The sequence below is a fragment of the Borostomias antarcticus genome (genome assembly GCF_949987555.1).
Source record: "Borostomias antarcticus genome assembly, chromosome: 11".
NCBI classification, from domain to species: Eukaryota; Metazoa; Chordata; class Actinopteri; order Stomiiformes; family Stomiidae; genus Borostomias; species Borostomias antarcticus.
The window spans coordinates 11,188,761-11,207,776 of NC_140244.1; the positions used below are offsets into that span (position 1 = coordinate 11,188,761).

The window sequence follows — 19,016 nt, forward strand, 5'->3', positions numbered from 1 at the left end:
TCCAAGCTGTTTTGTATTTGCGTTTTAATTGTATTGTTCCAAGTGCATTAATGTATTGATATTTGATATCATCAGTATGGTCTTTTTGTATTGACTGTCTCTCAAATGTTATAACAAATGGTTTAATAAAAATTCTGAAAACTGAATTTGATATCAAAAATTCTGAAAAATGATGAAGTGACTGAGAAGAGATGAGTGAATATTTCATCTTGTTTTATTAATAGCATGGATCTTTTAGTATCAACTTGACAAACTGTAATTTTTAATGTTCAAGTTCTCTGCACGGGTGCACCCATGCACCCGCTACAGAATGAATCTCGGTTTATTCGAGGAAAATTTGCACACATGACACTAGTTTACACCTCCATGAGACTTGTCAGTATGTGGGGCGTGTCTTGCTTGACTCGGTTGACATCTTAGGCGCATGCGCTTTGCCCATACCGCGCAGTGTCTGGAGGTTTTTGAAAGCTAGCTGCTAGCAGGAGGAGGATCTGGTCCTGGAACGCTTACCTATACGCCGGCTAAAGATTTTAGAAACTCAAAGCTTGAGCAGGTGAGAAACCATAATGTTACAACTGAAGACCGTATCTCAGAGTAAATTCAAACTGAGACAATATTGAAGCGAAGTGGATTAACTGCTTACTTTGACATAGAGGTATGTTTACTAGCTAGCTAAACTAGCGGAGTTGGTGAAAGCCAGATAGAATGCAGCTCATGTGTCATGAGCATGGTTTGCCAACTAGCTTGCTGACGGTAGCTAGCTAGCTAAACTCCTTGTCTGAAAACCAGTCTATATTACTGGAGCTTGGAACAATCCGTGCGTGTTGACAAAGTAAAATTATGAGGTATCTCCATATATTTTGAATACATTAAAATCAGAAACATGAAACTGCTTGAATCCAGCTAAGTTAGCTAGCTAGCATGTTGTCCTAGTCAATTGCTAGCTAGCACTAGGCTAGCTATTAGACTAGTGTTTTTAGCTAGGCTTGCTACTTAGCTAAGCCAGCTAGCCGGCTAGCTACCGTTAGGCTAACTTTCTGTAACGTTAAGCTATGCTATGTGCTTGGAACGCGCAGGTTGAGGTTATTTGCGATATTTGATCAAAGCAATGCAAAGAGATACGCTTATACAAGCGTACTTGCTATCCAACAGCTAGCTAGCTTACATCCAAAGATATTCTGCCAAAATGTTATGCTAAGCTAGCTAGCAAAGGTACCTGGCTAGTAAATTAATTGAGCTTATGTAGCAAGCTAGCTACATTTGAATGAATATCATCATGCTAACGTTAGCTATCTCTGGCAGTCTGTCGGTTAGTCACGCCTCAACAGTTTTAATGGACAAGTTCTGATGTAGTCAAAACACTGGAATGGCTGCTTGGAGCCAAGTAACTTTAGCTGTTTTATTTGAGGTCAATGTCATTGCTGATGACGGCTTCATTTGTTTTCCCAGGACACCATGGAGCTGAATGATGCAAATTTTCAAACTCTCACAGAGTTTCTACGAAAAACTCTGGACCCAGACCCAGCAGTGAGGCGACCAGGTGTGTAATGACCTGCCTCGAGATAAACACTCTCAGACATGTGGTTAGATCTTCTATTATCCTGCAATGCTGGTATCCTATTTCAGAGCAAATTGTCTCATGATCTGCTGCATCATTTCCCATTTTTCCTCACCATCAGCTGAAAAGTTTCTGGAGTCTGTTGAGGGGAATCAGAACTACCCGATCTTGCTGCTCACCTTGCTGGAGAAGTCCCAGGACAATGTGATCCGGGTCTGTGCTGCAGTCACGTTCAAGAATTTCATCAAGAGGAACTGGCGCATAGTGAGTTGTCTGACAGGGTTGATGTTGACTAGGTGTTATGAATCAAGTTGCGATGTCCCTGTTGTCTCTCCTCAGCCCTCTTTGTAGAACTATTACGACTACTAATTTCATCTTTTTATAATTTCTTTCCCAAGGTTGAAGATGAACCAAACAAAATCTCGGACCCAGATCGAACCACCGTCAAGGCCAACATTGTAAATTTGATGTTGAGTAGCCCCGAACAGATTCAGAAACAGGTCTGTACCTGACACGCCCATTTACTGTATATACAGTATAACCAGTGGGCTGGTATTGTTGTAGTTTTACTTCCAAGCATCGACTCGTTTTAAAAGCAAGTCATTTCTCATCATTGTACACAAACTATGAGGAACAGTGGTTAATTCTATGTGTGTGTGTTGCTTGGCGTTATGTGAGGAATGATGTTAATTCTCTGTGTGTGTGTGTGTGTGTGTGTGTGTGTGTGTGTGTGTGTTGGCGTTGTGTGAGGAATGGTGTTAATTCTGTGTGTGTGTTGGCGTTGTGTGAGGAACTGTGTTAATTCTGTGTGTGTGTGTGTAGGCATTTTGTGAGGAACGGTAGTTTATTCTAGCGATGGGACATACGACGTTCCTCAATGTGAAGCCCACTGTACCGAAACAATGTGCCGGAGCTTGTGATGAAAAACGATGACCACGTGATTGAGGACGTCTGAAGCTTGGTGCTGCTTTAAATGTAATTGATGTACCGGAAAAGCATTGAAAGTTTTGGCGCAACCTCTGACAGCGTGGCACATCTGTTTGGAAGCGATTCTTCAATGATGGAGGCACCAAGTGTGCATATTCACATAACATTATCTATTTATTGCAGCACTTTCAATCAGTGAACACGGTTCTCACAAGATCACAATGAACATACGTAGTGTGCAGTAGTCTACTAGGCTACAGTTGCAATGGCTGCTATGATTTCTGCAAACCACCAGGTGTCACTGTGCTCTCCGTTTTCAATGCATCGGAGCTTGGGCTCTTTTCCCGACTCTCTCTCTCTCTCTCTCTCTCTCTCTCTCTCTGTGTGTGTGTGTGCGTGCGCGTGTGTAGGCACTGTGTGAGGAACGGTAGGTTATTCTCTGTGTGTGTAGGCATTGTGTGAGGAACGGTAGTTTATTCTCTGTGTGTGTAGGCATTGTGTGAGGAACGGTAGTTTATTCTCTGTGTGTGTGTAGGCATTGTGTGAGGAACGGTAGTTTATTCTCTGTGTGTGTGTTGGCGTTGTGTGAGGAGCAGTGGTTGATTCTCTGTGTTGCTTGGCGCCGTGTGTACAGTTGAGCGACGCCATCAGCATCATCGGCAGAGAGGACTTCCCCCAGAAGTGGCCGGACCTGCTGACGGAGATGGTGACACGCTTCCAGAGCGGCGACTTCCACATCATCAATGGCGTTCTGCGCACCGCGCACTCGCTCTTCAAGAGGTGAGCCACACAGCGGGATCACGACATGGCACCCATGTGAAAGTTATGGGCGGGTTTTTAAGAAGTGGGTCTGGTCCAGATCTGGGTTGGCCGTGTAAGCACTTCACACTCTGTTGTCGTGTTCTCTCAGGTATCGACATGAGTTCAAGTCCAACGAGCTGTGGCTGGAGATCAAACTGGTGCTGGACACCTTCGCTCTGCCTCTGACTGAACTCTTCAAGGCAAGTGCTGCTTTGGTGCCTCAGCGATTGTTTACGGTCATCATACACCGTATGATATTTTGGTTAACACCTGTTAGACAGTTGTACTCAGGTTCTTTGGTCAAGTAATGGCAAATGCCACATTGCCAATGCCACATACCATCACACCAAAAGCCTATGACAATCCTTTGATTCTGGGTTTTGTAATAAGTTTGTTATGGCCTCTAAGAGTTTTCTTTGATACATTTTCCTTTCCCGTTTTTCGAACAGCTAATCAGTTACTGTCTCGGTGTCACCCAAGGAACAACCAATCAGTGGACTGAGTGTCACCCACTGAATTATATTTTTCATTAGTCAAGTCACCTTTATTTGTAAAGCACATTTACAACAGCTGCGGCTGTTCCAATGTGCCTCACAGGTAAAAACATAGAGCAAAAAATACACGTACAGAACATAAAAAGTAGTACAAGTAAGTACAAGGGCTCAGATACAAAATAACAGTGCAGCAAATTACAAAATAAAGTAAAAAGAGACTAAAATAGCAACAGTTGGATTACCAGGAGGCAGGCTCAACCCTATTCAAAGGCCAGGGAGAAAAGATGGGTCTTTAGCAGGGACTTAAATGCCTCCAGGCTTTGGGCTGACCTAATATCAAGGGGGAGGCAATTCCAGAGTGTAGGGGCTGCTATGGCAAAGGCTCTGTCCCCTCTGGTATTGAGCCTAGACCTGGGTATCTCATTAGGCAAAGCTACTCTGTAAAGGCTGATATACAATACTTAATTCAAAACATAAGTAAAAGTAAAATTACCAACTGATATACAGTGTACTCAAACTGAAGTACAACATTTGTTACTTCCACCTTCGCCAATGCCATATGTTGTTTTTGCCTATAGGCCACCATTGAGCTCTGTCAGACCCACGCTACAGACATCAACGCTCTGAAGATCCTGTTCTCCTCCCTCACGCTCATCTCCAAGCTCTTCTATAGCCTCAACTTCCAGGTGGGTTTCCTCAGGCACAGATCCTGCTCTCTGTCAGCAGAGTTTATTTCATATTAAAATGTAGGTTGAATGACAGACTTGAATAGCTGTCTTCCTCATACTCAGGACCTTCCAGAGTTCTTTGAGGACAACATGGAGACCTGGATGTCCAATTTCCATAACCTATTGACCTTGGACAACAAGCTTCTACAGACAGATGTGAGTGGACAGATGGATGTGACTAATGGGAATTTAAATGAAATGTTCAAGCAAGGCGTCGGTGCCATGGTGACCAGCTGATCGCTGATCTGTCTGTCTGTCTGTCTGTCTGTCTGTCCTCTGGTGACCATCCAGTAACTGACCTGTCTGTCTGTCCTCTGGTGACCATCCAGTCGCTGACCTGTCTGTCTGTCTGGTCTGTCCTCCAGGACGAGGAGGAGGCCGGTCTCCTGGAGCTGCTCAAGTCTCAGATCTGTGACAACGCCGCTCTGTATGCCCAGAAGTACGACGAGGAGTTCCAGCCGTACCTGCCGCGTTTCGTCACGGCCATCTGGAACCTCCTAGTGTCCACCGGGCAGGAAGTCAAATACGACCTGGTGAGACCAGCGTCTAGGTTTTTAAATTCCTGGTGAGATTGGTATCATCCTCTATCATCCCCCGCTGTTTCACACACACATCTTCTTTCCTGTTCCTCCCAGCTTGTCAGCAATGCCATCCAGTTCCTGGCGTCGGTGTGTGAGAGACCGCACTACAAGCATCTATTTGAGGACCAGAACACACTCACCAGCATCTGTGAAAAGGTCATTGTGCCCAACATGGAGTTCAGAAGTGAGTCATGTTATATAGGGAATTTATATATGTTATATAGGGGGGGGGCAAGGTTACTTAATCACAACCTTTCTGGGTGGTGCTGAGCTAGCTTTTTTTTTATTTTTATAACACTGCCCTTGCCGAGTAGTGTCGGGGGATTGAATCTGATTGGCGCCGCTGGAATTGAGAGGCTTCTCAAAAACCTACATCAATCAATCAATCAAAGTTTTATTTGTATAGCGTATTTCATACCCAGAGGCAACACAATGCGCTACGTTGAACCAGACTTCTGATACTCGTGGTTTTGTCCCTCCTCTCCAGGTGCGGATGAGGAAGCCTTCGAGGACAACTCAGAGGAGTACATCCGCAGGGACCTGGAGGGTTCAGGTAACGTCCTCTTTTGGACCTCCCCTGATCAATCAGTCACCTTCTAAACCATGTTAAAGGAATGTGGAAGCAGGGCGGCAGGTAGCCTAGCGGATAAGCGCTTCACCAACAGGTCGCCTGGTTCAGATCCCCACACTGGATAGGTGAAAAATCCCTCAGTGTGCCCTTGAGCAAGGCACTCAACCCTATTTGCTCCTGTAAGTCACTCTAGATAAGAACGTCTGTGAAATTACTAAAATTAATATTAAAACTGTAGATTTCATTTCAAACCTTTATACTCGTGAAGCACTGAGGTTTCCCTAATTTACAATGATGACGTGTTTACAGAGACACAAATATCAACTAAACAAATGCAATATACAATAATAATAATAATGAAAAACAGTTACAGGTGCAAGTACATACTGTAGATCTAGAGCCATGGTTTTAAACTCCGTGACTGAATGAAGTACCTGACACAGTCGTGCGTGATATGCATGCGCTCACACCTCCTCCTCCATCACAGACATCGACACGCGGCGCCGGGCGGCCTGTGACCTGGTGCGCGGCCTGTGCAAGTTCTTCCAGGGCCCGGTGACTGCCATCTTCTCCGGCTACGTCAGCTCCATGCTGGGGGAGTACGCCAAGAACCCCGGGTTCAACTGGAAGCACAAAGACGCCGCCATCTACCTGGTCACATCTCTGGCCTCCAAGGCCCAGACTCAGAAGGTAGGAGGAGGATTTGGGGTTCTGGATATTTTCTGTAAACTCGAGGTATACACACAGGTATGATAGTTCTGAACAAAGTGTTTATTCTGTTTATCCCGTGTGTCTTTTTCAGCATGGAATAACACAAGCTAACGAGTTGGTGAATCTCAACGAGTTCTTCGTCAATCACATTCTCACAGACCTGAAATCCCCAAACGGTAAGAGACCACGCCTCATCAGTTAACAGACGGTTGATTTTTTTTTTTTACAAATGTGGACGGCTTCCATTTTGTTTTGATCTGGAACTTTGTGGGTTTTTTTCTATCCCAGTCAACGAGTTCCCAGTGCTGAAGGCTGACGCCATCAAGTACGTCATGATCTTCAGGAGTCAGGTACCAACTACCACCGGGCATCTATGGACTACCCTAGGAAGCCCTTGTACAGCACTATGGGGCGAACAGCCTCTCTCTCTCTCCATCTCTATCTTTCTATCTCTCTCTCTCTCTCTCTCTCATAATAATACATTGGATTTCTCTCTCTCTCATAATAATAAATTGGATTTATTTATCTATCTCATTTGCCAAGACAGATCTCAAAGTGCTTTACAGATAAAAAACAAATGGCACAAATATAAGCTATTAAGATGACTAATCTAGGTTAAAACAAAATGGATAATGAGATAAAATAACATAATAGAATGTTAGAATCTCTCTCTCTCTCCACATCCTCCAGCTTCCCAAGGAGCAGCTGCTGCAGGCGGTGCCCCTGCTGGTGGCCCACCTGCAGGCGGAGAGCACGGTGGAGCACACCTACGCCGCCCACGCCCTGGAGAGGCTCTTCACCATGCGGGGGGGCAACAACTCCACACTGTCAGTCACATCCACTTGTGGTTTTTATAGCTATGCATAGTTTATATTATTTTACCTACTGATTATACCTTACTGCTGTAGCACAACAGTTTCCCCTTGGGGAAGTACCTATCTATCTATGTCTGTCAGCCCAACCTGACATCTCATCTCACACAGAATCCTCAGTACTGTTAACAGAAAGGTCTACTTAGATCAGGCCTAGGCCTGGATAAACGTCTACACATTATAGTAATCATCTAAAGTAGTTCCTTGGACCACTCTTCTCCTGTTTTGCAGTATCACTCCTGCGGAAATGGCTCCCTTCACAGAACAGCTGCTCAACCATCTGTTCAAAGCTCTGGCCATGCCGGGCTCCTCAGAGAACGAGTACATCATGAAAGGTAGCCGCGTGTTTCGCTGGAGTGGAAGCCATCCTTGTTGAACCAAAATGTGACCCCTCCTCAAATCAGGAGCTAGTGGGTTGTGTGTTTGTCTGATTGCTGACTCTCTGTTCGTCTCTGTCCTGTCCAGCTATCATGCGGAGCTTCTCCCTCCTGCAGGACTCCATCGTTCCCTACATCCCCACTCTGATTGGCCAGCTCACTCATAAGCTCCTCCTGGTCAGCAAGGTAGGCCACGCCCCCGTTCCCCAGATTTTCTGTCTTATTATACGATTTTAAGTGGAAATCTAAATCTCAAGGATCTCAAGATTTCATTGTCTTTGGCGCCACCTTTTGCAATAAGCAGTAATTGCAGGAGTTGCAGTGACTTGCAGGAGTTTTTTTTCCTCATTTTGAAACCGACCAATCATATCACCTGCGGGCTACTAATGAATACTTCATACCACAGACAACCAATTCCCAAAACTTGGAAATGCTGCAAATGTTTCCAGGCTTTCATGAATGGGGAACAGGTTGAATCATTACTATGTTACCCAGGGTTTCCCTTAGCCGGTAATAACTGGTTTTTGTCCGGAAAAATACGTTGAAGTCCGATGTATTAAAATCTTTCCGGTCATAATGTCCGGACAAAATAATTCCCCCTAATTGTATTAGGCCTACAATAGGCTAAAATTAAATTTCCATATATTATGATTCCTTTTGAATATAAAAAAACCGTTAATGTGTAGGCTATTGGCTAGTAGGCCTATGTGATGAAAAAAACAGCCGTAAGATAAACCTGCCTATAGGCTAGCGGGCCACCATAGATAAACCTGCCTATAGGCTAGCGGGCCACCATAGATAAACCTGCCTATAGGCTAGCGGGCCACCATAGATAAACCTGCCTATAGGCTAGCGGGCCACCATAGCAAGCGAGAGGGATCCTGATCGAGGTACGGAGCTTGAGGCGAAAATGGAAAGGCCTATTAATATCGAATGGAAATTAGCCTATGCACGTTGTAAGTTCTTACAATTTATTTAAGTAGGCTATACATATAGGCCTAGCCTATGAATTCCAATCAGCGCAACCGTAGGCCTTAAATTAAAATGTTATGAGAAGCCTACATGTTGCCCAACCTCTTGCACTTTTAAATAAAAATGTTATATATCATCTCCCGCAAGGTCGGGGATTGTGCACATTAACCGGGAAATGCTTACAATTTCCCAATTGTCGTTTTGTATGCTCAGCTCCTGTAATAAACAGCTTTTGATTGTCAATCAAATCCCGTGTTGGAGAGACTCATTTTTGGAATACATCTGAAGTGAATTGACACTGACACTGTGGTATAGTGGGAGATTGGTTGCAGTCTTTTATTGAAAATTAAAACACAATGCAGAGCTTAAAGCAGATCATAAAAGACAACGAAAGTCAACAGTGGGAACCTCCAAAGGAAGTCAGTGGCTGAAAACCCAGTACAGTGTTGGGGAGCTGTGTACCTCACTTTGAAATATTCAATATATGGATTTGTATAAAATATGAAAAAGGGGTGGTAGTGCGCTAATCAACTCATCACTTATTACAACAGGTAGTGCTACCATAACATTTGCTATTGCATAGCAGACCTTTTTTCTTACAAAGGCACCTGTTAGTGGTACAGCGCATGCCAGTAGTGCAGTTGCACCGCAGAAACCCTTGGCCATGTCCATCTGACAGTACTGCTGCTGTCTGGCGTGATGACACTTCCTTGTCTATGGGGACCTCTGCAATACTGAGGAATGACTCAATGCAAGGTTCAAACTGGTTCCGTGCATACAGTTGCTTGAGGACTCCATTCTTGGTCCCCAGTCTGTAACATCCATCCTCAGTTACCTGTGACAATACAGACAGCACAACCCTTAAACACAGTAAAGCATCTAGGCCTAGGTTTTTTTTCTCCCACTGTTTCAATTTCTTATCTGTGTGCAATCATACTTCTCGGACCGAGTGGCAATTTTCCTACTCTAAAGTGTGGGCTAGGCTACCCAAAGAGTGATGTCAAATACACTTGACTGAGTAAAACTAGCTACGACTGGTCACGGCACTAAACTAGTTATCACATAACTAAGCAAAATATAGCCTATTCATTACACTAGATGAGCATCTCCTTGACCTGATTGGTTACCTCAAGCACAACAGCCAGGACGTTGCGGGGATCTGTCTTCCCACGGTCCACCTCTGGAACTGGGACTCGGATACACTGGCCAACCTCTGCCGCTTTGAAGTGCTTGGCAGAGAGCTCCTTCATCCTTTGGGCTTGGTCTTCCTGCTTCCTCTTTGCTGCTCTCTTTTGCTCCTGTCGATTCTGAGCATTCTGGCTGTGAGGGCACGTCACAGGTGCCCCATAACCTTCCTCTTCACCCATGGCAATGCAGCAGGGTTGGATAGCATGACAGATCTTGCCACAGACTGCACACTTGTGCACTCCAGAGGTTGGCTGCTGGCAGTACACACATGTCAAACAGGAACCATCAGCTTGCTCCCTGACCTCCACATCGGACACAGTTTGGTCTGACTGGCCACATGGCTCGGTCAGCTCTTCCTCTGTGGTCACACCTGAGGAGAATATCAACACTGTGCCTGTAAACTTTCTGTTTCTCCAAACATCGTGGAGGCATGTCTTTCTCTCATTCATGTCATGCAAATAATTAGGTGTTTCCCGAGACTAGTAAATCAGGATAGATCAGAGATAGTATGGTTAGGTCATATAGATCAGAGATGGTATGGTTAGGTCATATAGATCAGAGATGGTATGGTTAGGTCATATAGATCAGATATGGTATGGTTAGGTCATATAGATCAGAGATGGTATGGTTAGGTCATATAGATCAGAGATAGTATGGTTAGGTCATATAGATCAGAGATAGTATGGTTAGGTCATATAGATCAGAGATAGTATGGTTAGGCTAGGATAGATCAGAGATAGTATGGTTAGGCCAGGATAGATCAGAGATGGTATGGTTAGGTCATATAGATCAGAGATGGTATGGTTAGGTCATATAGATTAGAGATAGTATGGTTAGGTCAAGATAGATCAGAGATGGTATGGTAAGGCCAGGATAGATCAGAGATAGTATGGTTAGGTCATATAGATCAGAGATAGTATGGTTAGGCCAGGAAAGATCAGAGATGGTATGGTTAGGCCAGGATAGATCAGAGATAGTATGGTTAGGCCAGGATAGATCAGAGATGGTATGGTTAGGCCAGGATAGATCAGAGATGGTATGGTTAGGTCATATAGATCAGAGATAGTATGGTTAGGTCAAGATAGATCAGAGATGGTATGGTAAGGCCAGGATAGATCAGAGATAGTATGGTTAGGTCATATAGATCAGAGATAGTATGGTTAGGCCAGGAAAGATCAGAGATGGTATGGTTAGGCCAGGATAGATCAGAGATAGTATGGTTAGGCCAGGATAGATCAGAGATGGTATGGTTAGGCCAGGATAGATCAGAGATGGTATGGTTAGGTCATATAGATCAGAGATAGTATGGTTAGGTCATATAGATCAGAGATAGTATGGTTAGGTGAAGATGGATCAGAGATGGTATGGTTAGGTCAAGATAGATCAGAGATAGTATGGTTAGGTCAAGATAGATCAGAGATAGTATGGTTAGGTCATATAGATCAGAGATGGTATGGTTAGGCCAGGATAGATCAGAGATAGTATGGTTAGGTCATATAGATCAGAGATGGTATGGTTAGGTCATATAGATCAGAGATGGTATGGTTAGGTCATATAGATCAGAGATGGTATGGTTAGGTCATATAGATCAGAGATGGTATGGTTGTATGAGAGAATATGGTTAGGTAGTTGAATCATGTTGGATATATAGAATGTATTTAAGGTCATGCAGCCTGTTGAACAGGGCCCTTTGACTGCTTTGGCAACAGTAGATTTGTGTTATGTGTGTAAAACTCTCTTTCCAGAAAGGTATTGATGTTTACTTTGTTTATGATTTAAAACCGTCAATTACCCACCTTGGTCAGACTGACCACATGGCTCTGCCAGCTGTTCCTCTGGCTCTGCCAGCTGTTCCTCTGGCTCTGTGGTCATACCTGAGTGGAAAATCAGGTTAATATTTTGTTCTTATGAAAATTGAATATCAGATCTTGATGTTTACTTTATGATTTAAAATATAATCGATTGCACACCTTGGTTAGCGTGATGACCACACGCCTCGATCAGCTGTTCCTCTGTGGTGACATTAGAGATGGTCTCTTTGGATAGGCCTAGCTGCAGTCCATCTAGTCCGACTGTCATTGGCCTGCCATACATGGCCTCATATGGACTCCGCCCTATGCCTGAGTGGAAGCGTCTGTTCTTCGCATACTGGACAAACCACAGTCCATCAGCCCACTGGGTGGTCTGGTTGTCTCTCTGCCACATCATTAGAATGTCCTGGATGTTACGATTTGCACGTTCGACTGATCCCTGAGACTGGGAATGTCGGGGCTTACCATGCACAAGTTTACACTCCGGCCACATTGAAACCAACTTATCTATTATCTTGTTAGCAAATTCTCTGCCGTTGTCAGATTGTAAAATGTGTGGTGCCCCTTTGTCACTAAATATGTGCAACAAATGATAGGACACCTCTTCAGCGGTTTTTGTTTTCAGAGGGCGGAGACAAACGAATTTGGTGAGGTGATCTTGATATACCATTATAAAACGGTATTCCCTATCTGCTTTGCTTTGCATGTCAATGAGGTCTACCTGGCAGCGTGAGTTTATGTGGTTCGAGATGATCGGCTTGACGACAACACTTTTTCTCACTTTTGAGTGTTTGAGCTGACAGTCCTCACAAAGGTTCAGGAAAAGTGTGATGTTCTCCAGGGTCACATTGCAGTAAGACTGTCGCAGCTCCTTGTCCAGTATATTACGTCCTCCATGTCCTGTTTTTATGTGGGCCTCAGCGATCACATCAAACAAGTCCTCTTTCGCCACAAGTAAAGTGTCCAACCCTCTTTTGGCGATTTTCCTCCCACTATTGTTGTCAATAAGAGTATATCTTTTCACCCTCTTGTATTCCTGCGAGGATCGAGGTTTCTCACCTTCACGATTGACTCTGACAAGTGTAGCTAATATCTCACCGTACGTCTTGCGGTCGATGGTCACGGTGTTGGCATGTTTCTCATTAAGAGCAGCATCTAGCTTCTCGTTAAAGAGGTCTCTCTTACTCCTACTGTTACTCATGTTTCGAGTCAACCCCCACGTTAGCTAGCCGAAAGAGAGCCGAAAAATCTCTCACACTGGTATGCGCCAATAACGTTAGCCCAACTGCTGTGGGTGCCTCCACATAAGCCCTCTCTCACCACCCGGCTGCGCAGAAGTTTTGCATACGGTTGGACTTTGCTAGATTTGCCGCAAGGTCGGGAATTGCAAGCATGTCCCGGTTAATGCGCACATTCCCCGACCTCGCGGGGAATGTAGGAGAAACATGTGAGTTTCTCACATCTCCCGGGTAATGTGCACAGATGTGAGAAATTGGTTAGTATCTCTCACATCTCCCGCAAGGTCGGGGATTGTGCACATTAACCGGGGAAGCTCACATTCCCCGTTTTCTCCCATTCACCGTGACATAGTCATGCATTGTGGCATTTCTTTATTTAGCCCAGCCCGCTTATCAGTTGTTTCTCAACAGTTATGTCCTCCTCATCCTCATAGCCTACTGCGATGTCCGTGGTTATAGGCTAATGACGCTGTTTTATTTATAAAAAGGGTAGGCTAAAACTGGAAAGAGAAATTAGTAAACACATTACTGTCGCGAATCCCAAACCAATTAGCCTACATCCTCAAATCCGATTCATGCAATTGAAATAAACATTCATGTTCTAGCCTACAGTCGCAATTCAAAGGTGACTATTTTTGTGGCTGTGCAATTACATATAGGCCTAGCGCATGGAATCATGACAGCCTATCACACATTTAATCATACGGATGCGAAATAAGACAATAAATGGCATATATAAGCTACACAACGGCCAATCACCGCGACAAGCACCTATAATAGGCCTTTAATATTATATTATAATATAATGACCGGAATTTCTCCAGTTTGTCCGGAAAAGTCTAATCTTCCCGGACACATTGACCGGTTCGGATTTTCTCTAACGGAAACCCTGATGTTACCTTAGTCGGCGATAGATGGCAGCCAAACTGATTTATTTATATGAAAATCCTTGAGATTGCTACTCTGTTTCCATTGTACAGCACCTTTCAAAATGTGCTTTATAAATAAAGTCTACTTTCTTACTTGCTCGTTTTCACATGACCACGGAGAATTTGACTGTGTGAAGTGGAGCGGCTGTGCTGACTAGCGTCACGTCTCCTCTCTCTCTCTCTCTCTCTCTCTCTCTCTCTCTCTCTCTCTCTCTCTCTCAGAACCCCAGTAAGCCGCACTTTAACCACTACCTGTTTGAGTCTCTGTGCCTGGCGGTCAGGATCACCTGCAAGGCCAACCCCGCCACCGTCAGCAGCTTCGAGGAGGCGCTGTTCCCCGTCTTCACCCAGATCCTCCAGAACGACGTGCAGGGTGTGTATAGAGAGTACAGTAGTCTACCCAGGCATATCAGCAGCAGAGTACAGTAGCCTACACACATCAGCAGCAGAGTACAGTAGCCTAGACGCATATCGAACAGCAGACTGCATTTAACAAGACTCTGGCAACCCAGCTACCTCACACCTGAGAACCATGATCCACAATCCTGATGAGTCTGTTGTCCTCACTGTTCCCTCTCTGCTTTAACGTCAGAGGTTGTTTGACAATGAAAAGATCTTTAAGAATAAAATAAATTGTATTATTATTATTTAAAGCAATACATAGCGTTTTCTCAGAACTGCGCCCCCACAGGCTCTGCGAGTAAGTGCACTGGCGTTTCTCACCTCCGCCATGATATCATTGAGCTAAAAAACGCATGATATCCATAGATGCCGGAATAGTTAGCTACTACTGTGTTGTTTAAGATCAACGTTGCGCATGCACACTTCGACTGAATGCTGCGTCCCGCGGGCGCGATTTTTAAAAGGTAATAAATGTCAATGTATTATCTTTCTGAGTAGACTGTTTGGACGATTCAGCTTACTTTAAGTAAATCTAATTGGAGAATTAGCACCAGACATGTTTGTAAAGGTCCAGATATGGCGATGTACTGCTTTAACTTGAAATGTCTGAACAAACCCCTCCAGAGCTCACGGCCCGTCTGTCTCTGCTCCCCCCAGAGTTCGTGCCCTACGTGTTCCAGGTGATGTCGCTGCTCCTGGAGATCCACTCCAGCTCCATCCCCAGCTCCTACATGGCCCTGTTCCCCCACCTGCTGCAGCCCGTGCTCTGGGAGCGCACCGGGAACATCCCCCCGCTGGTGCGCCTCCTGCAGGCCTACCTGGAGAAGGGCGGCGCCACCATCGCCACCGCCGCGCCAGACAAGATCGTGAGTTGCGGTGAAGGCGTTGTTCAAGTGCTGTTGCATTGTGGGAGTTCCTTCCACAGTCTTATTCTCCTCTGTGGCCTGTCCGCTATCTGGGCTTTATTGTGAAAGTTTGAATGTGAACTTTTGAACTAAGGTTCAAAGTTTGAGTGAAAGTTTGAATGTGAATGTTTGAATGTTTAGTGCAGTTTGAATGATGTTTATATATCACACATTGCTGGTATCTCCTCCTACAGCCTGGTCTGCTAGGCGTGTTCCAGAAGCTCATTGCCTCCAAGGCCAACGACCACCAAGGCTTCTACCTCCTCAACAGCATCATCGAGCACATGCCAACGTGAGGAAACCCCTGCTTCCTACATAATGTCAACTGGTTTGATTTTGAAGGATGGATTTTGATTGCGTTTGAAAATTGTATCCTGACTGGTTGTCTCTCCATGTGGTCTGGGCTCAGGGAGTCCATCACTCAGTACAGGAAGCAGATCTTCATCCTGCTCTTCCAGAGGCTGCAGAGCTCCAAGACCACCAAGTTCATCAAGAGTGAGTTACCGCATTACCCTGTTCTCTCTCACTCCCTATCTCTCTCTCTCACTCCCTCTCTCTCCTACTCTCTTTCTCTCTCTCCCTCTCTCTACATCATAGCCCATTACAGGTGCATCGCAAAAAAATAAAATATTGTGAAAAAGTTCATTATTTTCCATCATTTAATTCAAAAAGTGAAACTTTCATGTATTCTAGATCCGTTACACAAAGTGAAATATTTCAAGCCTTTTTTGTTTTAATTTTCATGATTGTACAGTATGTTCATTTATACACTCAATACTTGGTCGCGGCTCCTTTGGCACAAATTACTGCATCAACGGGGAGCATGGCATCGAGGTAGGGATGTAATAATAACCGGTATAATGATAAACCGTGATAAAATTTGAGTAAATGTATCACGATAAAATGATCACTAAAACCATATTCACTATTACCATGCTTTGAAAAACTCTACTGTAAATACTGTCCAGCATCAACCAAAGCTTAGCAACAGTCTCCAATATGCATTATTTTAATGTTTATGCACACAAAAAGTGCATAGTGCTGCTATTTGAAAACTATTTGTGGTTTTCAATATAAAAAGTTTTCAAAGTTTTAATTTTCAGCATATTTTATCAGTACCGTGATGATACTGGTGATGACGAGACCGTGATCATTTTGGTCACTATAATCGTGATGTGAAATTTTCATACCGTTACATCTCTACATGGAGGCAATCAGCCTTGTAATATTTCACTTCATGTGTAATTAATCTATAATATATGAAAGTTTCATTTTTTGAATTAAATTGCGTAAAATAATGAACAATATTCTAATTTTTGGAGATACATCTGTACAGGCTTATACTGCCTGGTCCAGTTTGGCTGCTGTCTGCCGTCAAACCCAGGTTAACGGTGCTGAGTTGGTCCCGCTGGTCAGGTAGTGACCGTCTGCTCTGGTCAGGTAGTGACCGTCTGCTCTGTCCATCCCACAGGTTTCCTGGTCTTCATCAATCTCTACTGTGTGAAATACGGAGCCATCGCTCTGCAGGAGATCTTTGACAGCATCCAGCCAAAGTGAGTTTTCCCCGTTAGCGGACGGCTCTGACTGCTCACGGTCTACTCTGAGTTCTCCATCACTGATTCCATTACTGTCACTAGCACTGATACAGATAAGATGACCTTTTTTTTGCTTTACGCACGCACGCGCACACACACACACACACACGTGTCACACATGCTTTTTGACTTGGAGAGGCTACACCCTGTTTTCCCCTGCCTTCCACCTTGTAAAATGCATAAGTCAGTATCCGACTAATGACATTGAAAAGCACTGGAGATATGAGAACCTCCAACCTGGTCTGCTCACTGTGGACATAAAACCTCTAATCAAACTTTATTTATATAGCACATTTCATACACAGAGGCAACACAATGTGCTTCAGAGAAAAGAGGGGGAATGCATATATACTAAACCCTGACCCTCCCCAGAGGGAAGGAAAAAAAACAGTTCAGCCATTTGAGCCAATATGGGAGCGCCTGTAAATGAGCCGCTGGTCGTCATAGGCTTGAGCGCTGGTCTCCTGTCCTCTGTGGTTCTGCCAGGATGTTCGGCATGGTCCTGGAGAAGATTGTCATTCCCGAGGTGCAGAAGGTCTCTGGCCCTGTGGAGAAGAAGATCTGTGCTGTTGGCATCACCAAGGTCCTGACCGAGTGTCCCGCCATGATGGACACGGAGTACACCAAGCTCTGGTGAGGAAGTGAGCTGGAGTGTGTGTGCGCGCGCACACACACACACACCTACCTACGGTTCTGTTCTGATGTGTCTGTGCGATTTCTATTCAAGATGAGCGAAGGGGTTACCCTCCACTGTAGAGACCAGTTGATATCAACTGCTAATTGTTTGTGACGTGGTTGTTCTCCAGGACCCCGCTTCTCCAGGCCCTGATTGGTCTGTTCGAGCTACCAGAGGACGACAGCATCCCTGACGATGAGCACTTCATCGACATCGAGGACACGCCCGGCTACCAGACGGCCTTCTCCCAGCTGGCCTTCGCCGGCAAGAAGGAGCACGACCCCATCGGGGAGGCTGTGGGAAACCCCAAGATCCTGCTGGCCCAGTCCCTCCACAAGCTGTCCACCGCCTGCCCTGGACGGGTAGGCCTGGGGGGGAGTGGCCTGGGGGGAGCGATTCAAACAGGGCTTTAACCAGGCAGGAGTAGCCAGGAATAAAGGTCTATATAAGCTTGCCTCTCATTAGAAAGGGGAGGTTTAGCTTTTACGCTCGCACTGCATGCGCGCGCGCACACACACACACGCACCCCCCCCCCCCCCCCCCGTATGTATAAACATCACACACATCTACACTCTGTACACTTACTGTATATACACTCATCACATTACATTTAGTATATTGTATTGGTATTGTCTCGTCTTTGCGCTGTCCCGTTCAGACCCTGCACCCTGTCTAATGTCGACTCCGTCAGTGTTGACAGTAGCAAATTCCTAGTCTGTTAGAATAAACGGATTCTGCCTCTGCCTCTCTGATGTGTTCAGGTTCCCTCCATGCTGAGCACCAATCTGAACGCTGAAGCGCTCCAGTTCCTCCAAGGCTACCTGCAGGCTGCCACCGTGCAGCTGGTCTAGCCACGCCCACTGAGACTAGGATGCTCTGCACCAGGAGTGGGCACCGGGACTGACTCCACCAACCAACGAACGCAAGACTGACCAACCTCTGCTCGAGATGGATGCCTGGACCAGGACGCTTGAATGGTCATCCAGGACTTCTTGGGATTTTTAAGGGTTTTTAAATGGACTGTTGAAGAAAAAAGTGGACATGAAGGTGACCTTACAGACCACATCAGTGAACGACTTTTTTCTCCATGATTGGGTGGTTTCTTTTTCTGTCTTCTATAATTGGCTTGCTGTGTGGTTATGGCAAGTTGCTCAAGGCTGGCTTCATGTATACAATCATGCCTTCGATAGCACTAACATAGCTGCTTGTCATGACACCATCCAAGTTTTGCAGTGACAATATTTTGGAACATAGACCGCCTGTTTACCAACCATGACCAACGTAGTGCAGCACTTGAGCTTAGCTTGCTGAGGCGTGGAGCTCGAGGACGACCTCTGCAGCAGATTCAGAAGGGGAGTGTTTCTGATTGTTCTTTGTCCTTGTTTTTCACAAGTCCTTTTTTGTGTTCACAGTTGTGGAGGACTGTAGTTGTTACCCCAAAACATAACGCTTAATATTGTTTTCTGTTGCATGTACTCGTAGCATTGTCTTTTTTTTGTCTGTTCTTAGTTTCTGCACTGTCTATAGATGTGAATAAAGAGAGGCACTTGTATTAAAATAAAATAAAAAGCTGTTTGTTTTTGTTAGCTGCATTAGCGGCAGGTAGCCCATTGGTGACAGGATCTGACTAGTGACCTATCGTAATGCCCTGGAGCCCTTAGCCCCAACACAGCTCAATAT

General features: G+C 45.0%; 1 protein-coding gene across 1 annotated transcript; it reads left to right on the forward strand.

Moving 5' to 3' along the window:
• Positions 1-457: 457 nt before the first annotated feature.
• cse1l (CSE1 chromosome segregation 1-like (yeast)) lies at positions 458-18,865 on the forward strand. The gene is made up of 25 exons (XM_084446292.1): positions 458-553; positions 1,450-1,540; positions 1,680-1,822; positions 1,957-2,058; positions 3,120-3,265; positions 3,396-3,486; positions 4,359-4,466; positions 4,572-4,664; positions 4,874-5,041; positions 5,144-5,273; positions 5,577-5,642; positions 6,148-6,350; positions 6,463-6,547; positions 6,660-6,721; positions 7,062-7,198; positions 7,475-7,578; positions 7,709-7,806; positions 13,981-14,131; positions 14,818-15,026; positions 15,260-15,357; positions 15,475-15,560; positions 16,537-16,618; positions 17,147-17,293; positions 17,467-17,698; positions 18,098-18,865. The coding sequence occupies exons 2-25, from the start codon at positions 1,456-1,458 to the stop codon at positions 18,185-18,187; spliced, it is 2,916 nt and encodes a 971-aa protein (XP_084302418.1). The 5' UTR covers positions 458-553; positions 1,450-1,455; the 3' UTR covers positions 18,188-18,865.
• Positions 18,866-19,016: the final 151 nt, after the last annotated feature.

What these genes read in the sequence shown, in the direction of transcription:
- cse1l (XM_084446292.1), top strand. Translation starts at nt 1,456, where the DNA reads ATGGAGCTGAATGATGCAAATTTTCAAACTCTCACAGAGTTTCTACGA. An exon ending in GGGGGCAACAACTCCACACT is followed by an intron (nt 7,199 to 7,474) that starts GTCAGTCACATC and finishes CCTGTTTTGCAG; the next exon opens with TATCACTCCTGCGGAAATGG. An exon ending in GACCACCAAGTTCATCAAGA is followed by an intron (nt 15,561 to 16,536) that starts GTGAGTTACCGC and finishes TCCATCCCACAG; the next exon opens with GTTTCCTGGTCTTCATCAAT.